The 15,753-nt window shown below is 36.2% G+C and overlaps 1 protein-coding gene across 1 annotated transcript in view; it reads left to right on the forward strand.

Annotated features, from left to right (window-relative positions):
* Positions 1–15,753, forward strand: part of TOPBP1 (DNA topoisomerase II binding protein 1) — a 74,031-nt gene that overhangs the window by 53,474 nt on the left and 4,804 nt on the right. The window contains exons 18-25 of the mRNA XM_007457562.1: positions 780–972; positions 2,381–2,601; positions 3,445–3,611; positions 3,852–3,963; positions 5,836–5,999; positions 6,539–6,676; positions 8,829–8,918; positions 9,056–9,217. Coding sequence (XP_007457624.1) covers positions 780–972; positions 2,381–2,601; positions 3,445–3,611; positions 3,852–3,963; positions 5,836–5,999; positions 6,539–6,676; positions 8,829–8,918; positions 9,056–9,217 — 1,247 coding nt within the window. The remainder of the gene's footprint in view (positions 1–779; positions 973–2,380; positions 2,602–3,444; positions 3,612–3,851; positions 3,964–5,835; positions 6,000–6,538; positions 6,677–8,828; positions 8,919–9,055; positions 9,218–15,753) is intronic.

Genomic DNA, 15,753 nt, shown 5'->3' on the forward strand with positions numbered 1-15,753 from the left:
CTATTGTATATTCTGTTTTATACTTTGATCCTGATCTTTTTATTTAACAGTTCTACCTGTGGAGTGTCTTTATTAGTACATAGGATCTTTTTCAGTCATTTTCCCTTTTTTTGGCAACTGTATAGTATTCACAGTATGAATGGCCCACTTTATTTAGCCAGTTCCTTGTTGATGGGAATGTAGTTTATTTCTAATTTCTTGCTGTTATAAAGAGTACAGCATTGAATAACCTTATATCTATAGGTGTCCTCTTTTTAATGGATTAATATTTTCTATTTTTCTCACCCTACCATAGCTTTCCCTGTCTATGATTTACCTGTTTAGTTAGTCCCACTCTGTTCATTCCAAAAATCTTTATTTAGTACCTACTTCAATGTTTAGTCTACAAGGAAACCAAAGATAAGTATGTTGTGGTCTGTGTTTTTGAGGACCATAGGGGAAAATCATAAATGACTGTAATGTACCTTGGTGTAGTACAGAACATGAGAGGGTCAGAAGCAGGCAGGGAGCTCTACAAAAGGATGACGACTATGGGTCTTAGCACAGTGTCTGCAAAGGTCTTCCTGATTATTTCCTCTACAGTCCTCGTAGTAAGGGTTGCCTTTATGTTCTGCAGGATTCGTAGTCTTAGTACATTACTATAGCCTATAGTAAGTATCTGATAAATGTCAAGTTAATAAATTTATGTTCAACCAAATCTAGACAAAATAGTTAATGTGGATAGGGTGTGATAGAAAGGAGAAACTTACCTTGATTGGTGTATTTGTGTTTGTTTCAAGCTCTGACACAGACCTTGGAGATGAGAGAGAACTTTCAAAAGCAGCTACAGGAGATAATGTCTGCAACTTCACTAGTGAAACCCCAAGGGCAGAGGACTTCCCTTTCAAGAAGTGGTTGTAACAGTGCCTCTTCAACCCCTGACAGCGCTCGCTCTGCCCGCAGCGGACGAAGTAGAGTCCTAGAGGCACTGAGGTCCGTACCTGTCGCTGGTGGCAGAATAGCTTTTCCTTCCTCCCTTCCTTCCTAACTTTTCCTTCTTCCTTCTCTTGTTCCAGGCAGTTCTAGAATTCTTACTTGGGGACAGGAAGCAGAGGTTAATTCCATACGAAGCAACTGCTTCCAGCGAGGCATGATTAATACATTTTATTACCTTCCCTGAGAAAGAAATGATTTTAAGATCCAGTTTGCCTTGTTTGAAATGGATTCAATGGATAGTCCCCTCAGTTCTTAATATTAGAATTAAATAATATTGGTATTAAACAGTAAGTGCATATATATGTGTGTATATATATATATTTAAGCAGTTACTTCTTATTGGAACTACATGTGTTTTGTATTCTTTTTATAAATCTGTCTTCTAGGGAAGGTGATTACAGATCTTAGTGTGATGTGACTTAAGTTCAGTAGAATAACTTCATCTTTTCCTTGATAGAAAAATCTCTAATTGATGAATTATGGTACTTATATCTTGAATTAATTTAACTGTGCATTTATCTACATTAACTGTATATTTCATGAGGCTATTTCTTTTATCCGAGTACTGAGCAAAAATGGTTTTTTGTTTAATAGACCAGATCATGTTTTATCATTTTAGAGGGCCTAAATCTTGTGTCAAAGTCAGAGTAAATAAATACGCTCTGAGAATAAAAGGCCATCTTCCTTGTATTTGAGGCAAATGAACACTTTGGGAGTACCATCAGCTTTGGCAAATTATTTTCACTAAGATTCCATATATATATGGAATTGAAATATTCAGTATACACATTGAAGGAAGATATTAGAATTCTATTTACTTTCCAGTGGAATTGTTACAGTTATACCATAAAAACATGTTTCACCCTAGTTCACTGTAAGGCTGTTCTACCTAGACTCTGGGAGGTTTGGTTACCAGTAGGCAAAGGGACCTGCTTTTAAGGCAGCCTGTAGATAGTACACTTCCTGTGTAATTATAGTTCTTACTATTTCCAGTGATAAAAATACAACTATTGACTGGTCAGCAAAGTAACCAGGTTTCTAAACACTACCACGTTACCCTAAGCCTATATAATTAAGAGAAACCCCTTTTTAAAAGCAGTAATCATTTAGAACTTTTTAAAATTTCTTGACAGTAAACTCCCCCTTTGAAGTTTTAAATATATGGACATTCAGTCAAAATATGTATTTCATTTTCTAGGTGAAACAGATAAGTTTCTGGAAGAAACATTCTAAAAATAAAAAATTTCCCGAAGTTCACTTATTCAATAAGTATTTTCAAGTGCTTACTATGTGCTAGATGGTGGACATATAAAGGTGAACCACCAATTTACAAGACTTACAGAATTTATGAGTGTGGATTTTGTTATGGCTATCTGTTACTAAAATTGTGACTTTTATTCCTTAGGCAGTCTCGTCAAACAGTACCTGATGTCAACACAGAGCCCTCCCAAAATGAACAGATCATTTGGGATGACCCTACAGCCAGGGAAGAGAGAGCAAGACTTGCCAGCAATTTGCAATGGCCTAGTTGTCCCACACAATACTCTGAGCTTCAGGCTGATGTTAAAAAATTGGAGGATTCTCCTTTCCAGGAGCCTTTACATGATTCAGAAATTGCTGAACAGGGTAATGAGAAAGAAATCTATTTAGTTGTTTATATTAGGTACATGTTGACCTCTTGACAATAAACAGATAAACACCTGTGGTTACTGTGGTTCTCTGAATTGTACATGCAAATGCAAAACTCACTAGATGTTTTAAGTTTAAACCCAAACCTTAGATTTGGGTTTAAACTTTAAGAAGTCAGAAAAATAGAGGTAATTTATCAGTAAATTGAAAAATATATTTTGATTCTTAAATTTGGAAATTTAGGGTTAGGCATTTTTTTCCCCCTACATTTTTCCAGTCCTTTTTGCGTTGTGTAGTTAATGCTTGGTTTTTCTTCCAGTCATCTTAGTTACATTTAAGTCTTCTTCTGAATTCCACCCAGCACATACCTACATTTGGAGTTGTATGTGTTTCTTTCTGGATTCCCTATTTTTTTCTTCCTTGAACTTTACCTTGAAAACAAAATACTTCCCATCTCTCATCATTGGTCATTTCCCCCCCCCTTTCTCTTTCACATGATTATATCTCTATACTAGATATATAGATTTATCTCTGCTTCTGATTTTCTTCAGGTGCAGAATTGCTCTCACTTTTAAAATTTTGTTTACATTTTACTGGTGAGAGCGTGGTACTTAAAGAAAGGGTTAGGCAAACCCACAGAGAACCCATTTGCCCTTTTAAAGCTAACTAATTGCATTGAATTATAAGCTCTAGAAATAGGTTACTTTTTTTGCATGTACTTTTTACATTCCAGAATTTGTGTTTAATTTCATCTTGGCTAAGACAGATGAGAATATTTCCCAGACTTTGTTCTTAGTCGTATTTGGATAACATCACACTGCAGCATTTTATTGCCCTCAGCTGTCTGTGATCCTGAGAACATATGTGTGACTGAAGCCCCAAAACACCCGATCTCTGAAGAACTGGAAACTCCAATAAAAGACAGCCACCTGATCCCTACGCCTCAAGCCCCCAGTATTGCCTTCCCCCTAGCCAACCCACCTGTGGCTCCACACCCTAGAGAAAAGGTTCGTTTATCCTTAGTTTGGTGATAAGGCTTTTGGATATTGCTCTTATGCTGCATTCAGAATTTATTGATATCAATATCAAGGGTTTGTCGAATGTTGAAAACTGCATTTCTTTGCACTCTATTATTATTTCTATATTTGATAACTCAGAAGACTAAGTAAAATGTCACTATAAAAGAACCATAGGCCTGATAACTTTTTTAATGTTAATTTTTTCTAAAATAAACTCTTCCATTCCAGATTATAACGATAGAGGAGACTCACGAAGACTTAAAAAAACAGTACATATTTCAGTTGTCATCTCTGAATCCTCAAGAACGTATTGATTATTGTCATCTGATTGAAAAACTAGGTACAAGTATTTTACTTAGGTCAAAAATGTCCCATATAGTAACCTTATTTGGAAGTCAAATGTAGCTAATTATTGATATCATTTGTAAGCTGTGGAAATTGAGATTAGAAAGATGGGTAACTTGCCTCAGGCCATACACTGAGTCACCAGTAGAACTTTGATTTTATAAAGCTCTAATCTAAATCTAAAGTCACTGGGTCATAGGATTTAAATATTTAAAGATTTAAATTGAAACCAACCATTAGGTTTAAGAATCTTGTGCTGCTTTGAGCATTTGTTCATTGTTGAAACCTTGGACAAAATCAATGGAATTATAGACTTAAAATATGATTAAAACTACATTTTTATGAAGTTGAAGGTACAGTGACATCCAGACAGGAGCTCCTCCTCATGTGACATTCTTATTCCACTAGTTGTCAGGCTCTCCATCTGACACCATTCTGAAAGCAGCATACTAGGAGGGTAAACTTTCTAGGAGCTACATTTTAAAGAGTAGAAAGAAAGAGGTGAAATTAATTTTAAATATATATTTTATTTAACCTAGTATATGCAAAATATTATATTCAATGTGTAATTAGTATAAAATATCAGTGAGATAATTTGCCTTTTTTCTTACTAAGTCTTTGAAATCTGGGATATATTTTACACGTACAGCACATCTCAACTTGGACTGGCTGTGCTTCAGGTGTTCAGTAGCCACATGTGGCTAGTGGCTACTGTATTGAACAAAGCAGCCCTATAGAGTTAAGAACATTACTGGAAAGAACTTAATATGACAGCTTGACCTAGAGAAAACATTAAGAAATAATGGTTGTTTTTAATAGTGGCCCTGAATCATTAAGAAAAGATTAAATGTTATTTAGTGCTATCCTTTTAAGGATGTGGAGAACTATTTATTCTGTTGGTCACAGAATAAATTTGTTATGTAGAGTTAGATATTGATGTTAGTAATGGAATTTTTACCTGTTGTTCTTTTGTCACTGTGATTCTGGGTGAGTTACTCTGTACCTGTGTCCTCATGTGTAAATTGCACACAACAGTAGTACGTTCATAGAGTTGTGAGGATTAAATGAGTTAATACTTTCAACTTTCAACAGTCCCTGGCATGTATATAGTAAGTGCTCAGAAAGTCTTGTTGCTATTATTAGAGTCATCTGTAAAGCATGAGTGGAGTTCCATTGTTTTGTTGAAATCTTAGAAAGTTCTTGATACTCTGCCTAACCTCTAAAGTGTAATCAAAAGCCATGCTTTACATAAGCTTACATTTACTTATGCCTTCTTCTGTCCTCAAAGTCAGACTTCATAATACATATCTGAAAAAAGGGTTTAGCTCCCACCTTCTTCATCTCTATTTACCTAGTGTTTTCCTCCCAAGCTTCTGTGTTGGTCTACTGACCTTATTTCCACCAAAAGCAGAAGAAATAGTTTCCCCCTTTGAACAAGGATTTAGTATTGAGAGAGCAAAGAATTTTTGTTAATTATATTAGATCTGATAATAGCATTGTAGCTGTATGAGAAAATTTCCATGTATTTTAGAGATGCATACTGAATACATAGGGATAAATTAAAATGATATCTGGTATTTGCTTTGAAATGGTTAAGCAAAAAACAGGGTAGTTTGAAGTAAGGATGGTGAAATTTTGATAATCTTAGAACCTAGGTAGCCAGTGTATGGGGGTTCATTTTACTGTTTTATCTACTGTTGGATTTTAAATTTTCATAATAAACATTATTTTATTATATGTAAAGTATGTTAGGGGGTTTGTTTATTGGTACATTTTGTTTATAAATAATTCCTCTGCATAGTTGAGGTACATTTTCCCTCAGGAAAAGTTAAGAATCAATAAAGTACCTATATTTTTTCTAATCAAGGTGGATTAGTGATTGAGAAGCAGTGCTTTGATCCCAACTGTACACACATTGTTGTGGGACATCCACTTCGAAACGAGAAGTATTTAGCTTCAGTGGCAGCTGGGAAGTGGGTGCTCCATCGCTCCTACCTTGAAGCTTGCAGGACTGCTGGGCGCTTCATGCTGGTGTGTATGCAAATTCATGTGAAGGGTTGTTTTTCTTTAAAAGTAAAGGTCTTAATAACTGATTCCAGCACATAAAATACTAAGCTAATTATTTGAAATATTTTGGTTCCTAACTGACCATTGCAGTAATATCTATCATGTATTTTTTGAAGTTTTCAATCAAGATCATTCAGGGATCTCGCCTGTGTAGACAGGTAATCAAGCTGTTAATACATACCTCTTTTGAGACCATGTCCTTCTGTGAAGTTCATCTTACAGTAGGTGAAGCCCAATAATCTGTTACCAATTGCTAAGATATAGTTATCTGTTTCTTAGAAATGTATGCAATATTCTTCTGATTTCTAATTAAAAGCCAGATATACTTGACTTTCATATGAAGCCAAATTAATCTACATTTCCTCCATGCTCATAAACTGATGCTTACTTAGTATCCTCTGTATTTAAAGGAATGGAATGTATAGCTTGTAACTCTTATTAGATTGTGGATTCTTTGAGGACATATTCTATGAACTCAAAAGTTTGTTGGACTAATTCTCTAGGAAGAAGACTATGAATGGGGAAGTAGTTCCATACTTGATGTTTTGACTGGAATCAGTGTACAGCAACGAAAACTAGCACTTGCAGCAATGAGATGGAGAAAGAAAATCCAGCAAAGACAAGAATCAGGCATTATTGAGGTATTAACGTATATAATTATGTAGGTAGTATAAATGGCATTCGATGTCATGACTAGTCCAGATTTTTTTTTCAGAGAATGTGCTTGACAAAATAAGAATAATTCTATTTGTCTCTTATCACTTGATTGATATACTTAATTTGGACATTCTAAATTGAGCTTAGTGTTGATTCCTAATTCTTCTAATTGTGATCAACAGTAAGATATATATAATGTTGATAGCTCTCTTAAAAATCATTTATATTTGTAAAATGTGACCCATACTGTATTTCTTCCAAAGAGTCTTTCTAGCATCCAGCTTCAGGGCTTCTCAACTTGGGGTCCACAGACTCTCCCAAAGGAGTTTTATAGATCAAATTCAGGAAGGCTATATACACTTTGTTTTTCTTTCGTTTTGTTTTGTCTTTTATTGGAGTATAGTTACTTTACAATGTTGTGTTAATTTCTGCTGTACAGCAAAGTGAATCAGCCACATGTATACATATATCCCCTCTTCCTTGTATTTCCTTCCCATTTAGGTCACCACAGAGCACTAAGAGGTCCCTGTGCTATATATTCTGTTCTCATTAGTTATCTATTTTATACATAGTACTGTATATATGTCAATCCCAATCTCCCAATCCATCCCACCCCCTCCCTTCCCCCCATTGGTATCCATACGTTTATTCTCCACATCGGTGTCTCTGCTTTGCAAATAAGTTCATCTATACCATTTTTTCTAGATTCCACATATATACGTTAATATACGGTATTTGTTTTTCTCCTTCTGAGTTACTTCACTCTGTGACAGCCTCTAGGTCCATCCACGTCTCTACAAATGACCCAATTTTTTTCCTTTATATGGCTGAGTAATATTCCATCATATATATGTACCACATCTTCTTTATCCATTCCTCTGTTGGTGGACATTTAGGTTGCTTCCATGTCCTGGCTATTGTAAATAGTGCTACAATGAACATTGGGATCCAGGAAGGCTATACACTTTGGATGGGGGAAGAAATACATCCTTATTTTTACTAACCTCTAATTGAAAGTTAACATTTCCTTCATTGTAAGTCTAGGCAACAAATCGCAACACTATTAACAGTACTATGATTTTGCCCCACAGGAATCAGATATTTTTGCTTGCATTATGATTGCAACTTGAAATACTGTTTATGTTTGTCACAACTTTAAAATAGTACATACAGACCTCCCCAACTTGTGATGGTTCGACTTTATGATGGTGCAAAAGTGATACACATTCAGTAAAAACCATAGTTTGAATTTTGAATGTTGGTCTTTTCTCAGGCTAGCATTATGCAGTACAGTATTCTCTGGTGATACTGGGCAGTGGCAGCAGCCACAGCTCCCAGTGAGCCACGTGATCATGGGGGTAAACAACCAATATACTTAAAACCATTCTGTTTTTCACTTTCAGTATAGCATTCAATAAATTACATGAGATATTCAACCACTTTATTATAAAATTGGCTTTGTGTTAGATGATTTTGCCCAACCACAGACTAATATAAGTGTTATGAGCATATTTAAGATAGGCTGGGCTGGTAAGCTATGATGTTCAGTAGGTTAGGTGTATTTAAATGCTTTTTTTTTTTTTTTTTTGGCTGTGTTGGATCTTAGTTGTGGCACCTGAGTTATATCATCATTTGTGTTCTATTCTGAGTTCTCTGCTGTCTCCAAGTCCCTGTTAGCCTTGATTCCCTTTCTTTTAAAGTAATTCCACTGGCTTCTGTTAATTGCTAATTCTGTACTTAAATATTTTAGGTTTCAAATTTGTAAACATTTTCAAGAGAAATATTAACTGGAGGCTTCATCTCATCTAAGAAGCTGTGCTTTAGGCTCTACCTTTGATTAGTTGTAAGAAAAAAATAGTAGAAAAGACTAATCAAATGTCACGTTGCTTTGTTGTAATGTTACTGAATCATTAAATCATTTTCCTTCATTCTTCAAGTATTTATTGATGGCCTGCTGTGTGCCAGACACCGTGGCTATGTGTTTCAGAGTATTCTGACCAAGATAGTTATCAGTGTGTTCATCAGAAATAAAGGTTATAAGATTATTCATTGACAGAGAAAATAATATATTTTTTGTATTATTTTGTCATTTATTTTTCCAAATAATTTCAACACTGATTATTTTTTCATTTGTAGGGGGCATTTAGTGGGTGGAAGGTTATTTTACATGTCGATCAGTCCCGAGAAGCAGGATTCAAACGCCTTCTTCAGTCAGGAGGAGCAAAGGTTTGTATTGACAAGGTTGCTGTGATCAATTCTTGATTTTCTGTGCTTTGTGAAATGGTAGTCCTTTATGTGTAGATTATACAGTTGAACTACTTTGAAACACTGATAGATTGTGATGCTTTTTGTTTTTTCCTTAGGTGCTACCTGGTCATTCTGTATCTTTATTTAAAGAAGCTACACATCTCTTTTCTGACTTTAATAAACTAAAACCAGATGACTTGGGAGTTAATATAGCAGAAGCTGCTGCCCAGAATGTGTACTGCTTGAAAACGGAATACATTGCTGATTTTCTTATGCAGGTTTGTAAGATCCTGTCCTTGACCTCCTCACCACCAGAAATGTGCTTATATGCATAGAGACATAACTACACAACAAAACCCTTGGCTTGTTATTCATAGAATGTTAATCTCTTGTTAGTCTCCCCCATTCAACCCCTTTCAGTTTCAGTCTATTTTTTAAAATAATGAAAACCTATGTAAACATTTAGCCTAGAAGTTAAATATGAAATGGGTATAAAAATCTGGGTACCTCTAAAAGTGCCCTCTAAAATGTTGGAGTATAAAGAAAGCAGAAATTGATTCCACGAGTCCAAGGAGAAACATTTACCCAAGGGTCCTTTTTAAATTTTCTTGACCTTTTGTTTTGATACACTGTAAATACCTGTGTTAGACAGTAAGGGAAATGAAACACTTACTACATGGAGGACTCACTATACTCCTGTTCAGAATTAGCCTATGTTGGGTGATTTGAATGGGCCAAGAAAAATCTTGACACCGGAGTGCCTAAAATGCCATCAGGAATCAGCAAGATATGACACATGATTGTAAATGTCTTACAACAAAGGATTTCAAACAGATTAGTGTAGAAGTAGGGGGAAGCCAAAACTAACCTGCTTTGTGGTTGTTGCTGCTTGTGTTTGGAAGTTGGTCAGCCTTTAATAGGAGTGCCTGAAACATGCATGCAAAGCCTCTGTCATAAAGCAGTGGGGTGTATTGATTAGGACTTAGTAAACCAGTACTAGCTCTCCTTGAACATCTAAATAACTTTTTAAAAATCTCTATTTGTTGAGACATGAGGTTTTAAAATATTACCCACTGGGAAAAGGGCAGGGATTGGGGGAATGTAGAGAACTTCCCATACCTCATCACTGTAGAAATTCCTGATCGTTTCAGGGATACAGCTGCCATCTAAGACGGGACCCAACACAGATTAATTGCTTAAACTTGTGCTGTGTTAAACTTGTACATGTGCTATAATTTTGGGGTATTTTTTCTTTTTACATAAAAAAGAGTGTATAGAAAATATGTTCTGGTTAAAGAATAACAAAATGTCATTCAGGTGCCGAGGATAAGAAATAGAAGATTGCTAGTCCCATAGGAACTCCCTGTTGCTCCTTCCCGGTGGTTCATGTCCCTGCCTTTCTCAGGGTTGTAATGTGTGTCAAATACTAGCTGTCTGGAGAAACACATTGGGGGAGTGAGTGCTCTGTATTTCTGCATCTGAGCTTATTATTGCCTATCTCTAGCTCTCAGGAGTAAGTCAAAACAGAACACTTCTATATTATGAAGCAGCAGGCTAAGGAGGGGAGAGCAGCAGCTTCATGTCAAGTTCCTGGCCAAGATAAGCCAAGCACAGATAGGACTCTGAGATAGGCTCACCCCAGTGTTCTGACTTCAGCTTAGAAACTAGGTGTGGTGGCTGCAGGGATCTTTGTCACCCTCTGTCTACTTCTGTACACTGCCATCGTCCCAGGAGCTCCATTCACCACTATTTGCCTCTTTCCTGTTGAATCTCCTCTTTCTGAATTGCATGTCATCCTGATCTGCTGTCTCATTGTGATGGAGGTCTCTTCTCATAACTTCTTGAGAGGGAACACGTGGAAGGTAAATTGAAACTTTCTATGTGTGAAAATTCTTTTTTCTCTTCTCATTTCTACTAGACTGATAGTTTGGCTGGGCATCAAATTCTAGGTTGGAAACTGCTTTCTCTTAGACTTTTGATTGTTTGTCTCCTTGCTTCTAGTATTGCCATTGAGCAGTCTAAAGCCATCTGATTCTTAATCCTTTATATGTAACTGTAATCTAGTTAGGAAGTTCTTTTTACCTGTTTTATGAAATTTCAAAATGATACACTCTCATGAGGATCTGTTTATATTATGCTGGGCACTTGGGCCCTTTCTGGTCTGGTAACTTCTATCTTTGAGTTCTGGGAAATCTTGAATGATTTCAATGATGAGGGGATTTTTTTCCACTTTCTGTTCTCTCCTTCTGTACTTCTGCTATTTGTATATTAGATTTTATTATTTTTCACTTATTTTTATCTTTTTGAGAGATTCTTGCAGTTCAATATTCTATCAACTTCATTTTGCTATCATGTTTTAGACCTGTTTTCATTTTTTGAATTTATATTGTTTTAATGTTTTCTTGTTTCATCGATTAATACCTTCTGTGAGCTTTCAGAGGATTTATTGATGTAATTTTTTTAAGTTTTCTTATCTCTGCATAGTTTCAACTTCCACCAAGCTGTGTTTTTCCCTTTATCTGGGTTTTTATCTTCCATGTTAGAGGAATTTATCAGATATCTAGTAATTCTTGGTTTTCTGTCCATGATTTAGAGTAGGGGGTAGGGACTTCCCTGGTGGCACAGTGGTCAAGAACCAGCCTGCCAGTGCAGGGGACACAGGTTCAAGCCCTGGTCCAGGAAGATCCCACATGCTGCAGAACAACTAAGCCCGTGTGCCACAACTACTGAAGCCTGCAAGCCTAGAACCCATGCTCCGCAACAAGAGAAGCCACTGCAATGAGAAGCCCGTGCACCGCAACGAAGAGTAGCCCCCGCTTGCCGCAACTAGAGAAAGCCTACACACAGCAATGAAGACCCAACACAGCCAAACATAAAAATAAATAATTAATTTTTAAAAATATCACTTAAAAAAAAATAGGGGGTAAAAACCTGCTTAGAAGTACTGAACACAGTTGGATCTTGTCCATTTTGAGCTGGGTGAGATGGTGTGGGTGAACTAGTTATTGGACACCTCTCCTAGATTCATAACTTTATGTGCTTCTTGAATTGTCTCATTTTTATCCAAAGAGGAGTCTGCTGATCTGCCTAAATGATGAGTCTGACCATCTTTTTTTTTTTTGTATTGACATTCAAAAAAAAAACAAAAAGCATATAACATTAGTTTCAGGTGTACAAAATAATGAATGATTCAGTATATGTATATTTTATGAAATGATCTATGCAGTAAGTCTAGTTAATATCCATCACCACACATAATTACAATTTTCTTTAATCTTGTGATAAGAACTTCCAAAATTGAGTCTCAACAACTTTCAAATATACCATACAGTATTATTAACTATAACCATTATGCTGTGTATTATATTCCCCAGCTTATTTATTTTATAACAAATTTGTACCTCTTGACCACCTTTATCCATTTTTCCCACCCCTCACCCCCCTGCCTCTGTCAAGCAACCACCAGTCTGTTCTCTGTTGTATCTATTGAGTTTTGAGGGTTTTGTTTTTCTTAGATTCCACTTAACAAGAGATCATACAGTATTTGTATTTCTCTCTCTGACTTTTTTTGCTTAGCATAATGCCCTCAAGGTCCATCCATGTTGCCACAATTGGCAGGATTTCCTCTTTAATGGCTGAATAATATTCCATTTGCGTGTGTGTGTGTGTACATACCAGTTTTCTTTATCCATTCATTCATTGCTGGACACTCATGTCTTGGCTATTAGATATCTTCGAGTTAGTGTTTTTGTTTCCTTTGGATAAATACCCAGAAGTGGAATTGTTGGACCATATAGTAGTTCTGTATTTAATTTTTTGTGGAACCTCCATACTGTTTTCCAGAGTGGCTGCACCATTTATAGTCCCACCAGTGGTGCACAAAGTTTCCATTTTCTCTGCATCCTTGCCAACATGTGTTATCTCTTGTCTTTTTTATGTTATTGCCAACGTGTAATCTCTTGTCTTTTTTATGTTAGTTATCCTAATGGGTGTGAGATGGTATCTCATTGTGGTTTTGATTTGCATTTCCCTGTTGATTAGTGGTGTTGAGCACCATTTCATGTACCTGTTGGCCATCTGTATGTCTTCTTTGGAAAAATGTCTATTCAGATCCTCTGCCCATTTTTTAATCAGATTTTTTTTTGGTTTTTTTTTTGCTGTTGAGTTGTATGAGTTCTGTATATATTTTGGATATTAACTCTTATCAGATATATAATTTGCAAATATTTTCTCCCATTTGATAAGTTGGCTTTTCATTTTGTTGATGGTTTCCTTCACTGTTCAGAACTTTTTTGGTTTGATATAGTTTCACTTGTTAATTTTTGCTTTTGTTACCTTCGCTTTTGGTGTCAAATCCAAAAAATCATCACCAAAACCAGTGTCAAGGAGCTTGCTGCCTGTTTTTTTCTAGGAGTTTTATGGTTTCAGGTCTTATGTTCAAGTCTTTAATCCATTTGGGGTTTATTTTTGTGTATGATGTAAGATAGTGGTTGAGTTTCATTCTTCTGCATGTGGGGGTTCCGTTTTCCCAACACTGTTTATCGAAAAGATTGTCTTTTCCCTATTGTATATTCTTGGCACCTTTGTCGTAAATTAATTGATCATGTATGCATATGTTTACTTCTGGGCTTTCTAGTCTGTTCCATTGATCTGTTTTTGTGCCAATACCATATTATTTTGATTACTGTAGCTTTGTAATATAGTTTGAAATCAGGGAGCATGATGCTTCCAACTTTGTTGTTCTTAACATTGCTTTTGGTATTTGAGATATTTTGTGGTTACATACAAATTTTAGGTTTGTTTGTTCTGTTTCTCTGAAAAATGCCATTGGAATTTTGATAGGGACTGCATTGAATCTGCAGATTGCTTTGGGTAGTAAGGATATTTTAACAATATTCTTCCAGTCCATGAGCACAGCTTATCTTTTCATTTATTTGTATCTTTTTCAGTTTCTTTCATCAGTGTCTTACAGTTTTCAGTTTACAGATGCTTTACCTCCTTGGTTAAATTTTTTCCCAGGTATTTAATTTATCTTTTTTTAATTTTTAAATTATTTGTGTCTTTATATTTAAAACGGCTTTTTTGTAAACAGGACATAGTTGGGCCTTGCTTTTTATTATCTGGAATGTTTAGCCCGTAATTACTGGTACTGTTTTTTTTTTTGTTTTTGTTTTTTGCCATTTGTTTTTGGTTTGTCTCTTCAGTTCTTTGTTCCTCAGTTCTTCTTTTCTTGCTTTTTTTGGTATTTAATATTTTTTAGAATTCCATTTCATCCATTGTCTTTTTTAAAAATATTTATTTATTATTTATTTGGCTGTGTTGTGGCATGGGGGATCTTTGTTGCCATGTGCGGAATCTTTGTGGCGGCTTGCAGGAGCTTTAGTTGCTGCACATGGGATCTAGTTCCCTAACCAGGGATCAAACTCAGGCCCCCTGCATTGGGAATGTGGAGTCTTAACCACTGGACCACCAGGGAAATCCCCTCCATATTGTCTCTCTCTTTTTTTTTTTGGCTGTGTTGGGTCTTCATTGCTGCACGTGGGCTTTCTCTAGTTGTGGAGAGCAGGAGCTACTCTTCATTGCAGTGCGTGGCCTTCTCATTGCTGTGGCTTCTCTTGCTGCGGAGCATGGGCTCTAGCTGCACAGGTTTCAGTAGTTGCAGCACGCGGGCTCAGTAGTTGTGGCTCACAGGCTCTAGAGGACAGGCTCAGTAGTTGTGGCACATGGGCTTAGTTGCTCCACAGCACGTGGGATCTTCCCTGCCCAGGGCTCAAACCCATGTTCCCTGCATTGGCAGGCAGATTCTCAACCACTGCGCCACCAGGGAAGACCCTCCATTGTCTTTTTAAAGCAAAAACTTCTCTGCTTCTTTTTAGAGGGGCAGGGGTCTTTTGCTCTACAGATTACAATATACTTCCTTAATTTTTCATAATCTTCCTACAGTTAATATTGTGCCACTTTGCATAAAATGCAGAAATCTTGAACCATATAGATTCCTTTGCTTCCCCTGTTCTTCAAACCAAGGGCCAGTAAACTATAGCCCACAGGCCAAATCCAGCCCACTGCCTGTTTTATTAATAAAGTTTTATTGAAACCCAGCCACGTTCTTAAATTTGCATATTCTCTTTGGCTGCTTTTGCACTACAACTGCAGAGTTGAATAGTCGCAACAGAAATTTGCAACTACTAAAATATTTAATGTCTGGCCCATCTATCTGTTTTAGCCCCACAGTGCAGTGTTATGCTTTAAGTAAGTTTTTCTTTAAACAATCCAATGTATTTTAAGGAAATCAAAAGGGAAAAAAAGTCTTTTATATTTACCCTAATGTATACCATTTTGAGTGTTATTTTTTTCTGAATATCTAAGTTTCCATCTGGTATCATTTTCCTTCAGCCTGAAGAACTTTCTTTAGTTTGTAGTACAAATATGATGGGGACCAATGCTAGTTTTCTTTTTTTTTCTTTTTTTTGAAAATGTCTATTTTACCTTTATTCTTGAAGATTTTTGGCAGGATATAAAATTTGGGGTTGAGTTTTTTTTCTTCTTCTGGTACTTCAATAAAGACTTCATTCTCTCCTGGCCTCCATTGTTTCTTTTTCTTTTTACTTTTTAAAAAAATATTTATTTTTTAAAATAAATAATATTTTTGGCTGCGTTGGGTCTTAATTGTGGCACTTGGGATCTTTGTTGAGGCATGCAGGATCTTTGTGGCATGGGCTCTTCATTGTGGCACACAGGCTTCTCTCTTGTTGTGGTGTGTGGGTTTTTTTCTCTCTCTAGGTGTGTCACGTGGGCTCCAGAGCGCCTGGGCTCT

The sequence above is a fragment of the Lipotes vexillifer genome, unplaced genomic scaffold (assembly GCF_000442215.2).
Source record: "Lipotes vexillifer unplaced genomic scaffold, Lipotes_vexillifer_v1.1 scaffold86, whole genome shotgun sequence".
Taxonomy (NCBI): domain Eukaryota; kingdom Metazoa; phylum Chordata; class Mammalia; order Artiodactyla; family Lipotidae; genus Lipotes; species Lipotes vexillifer.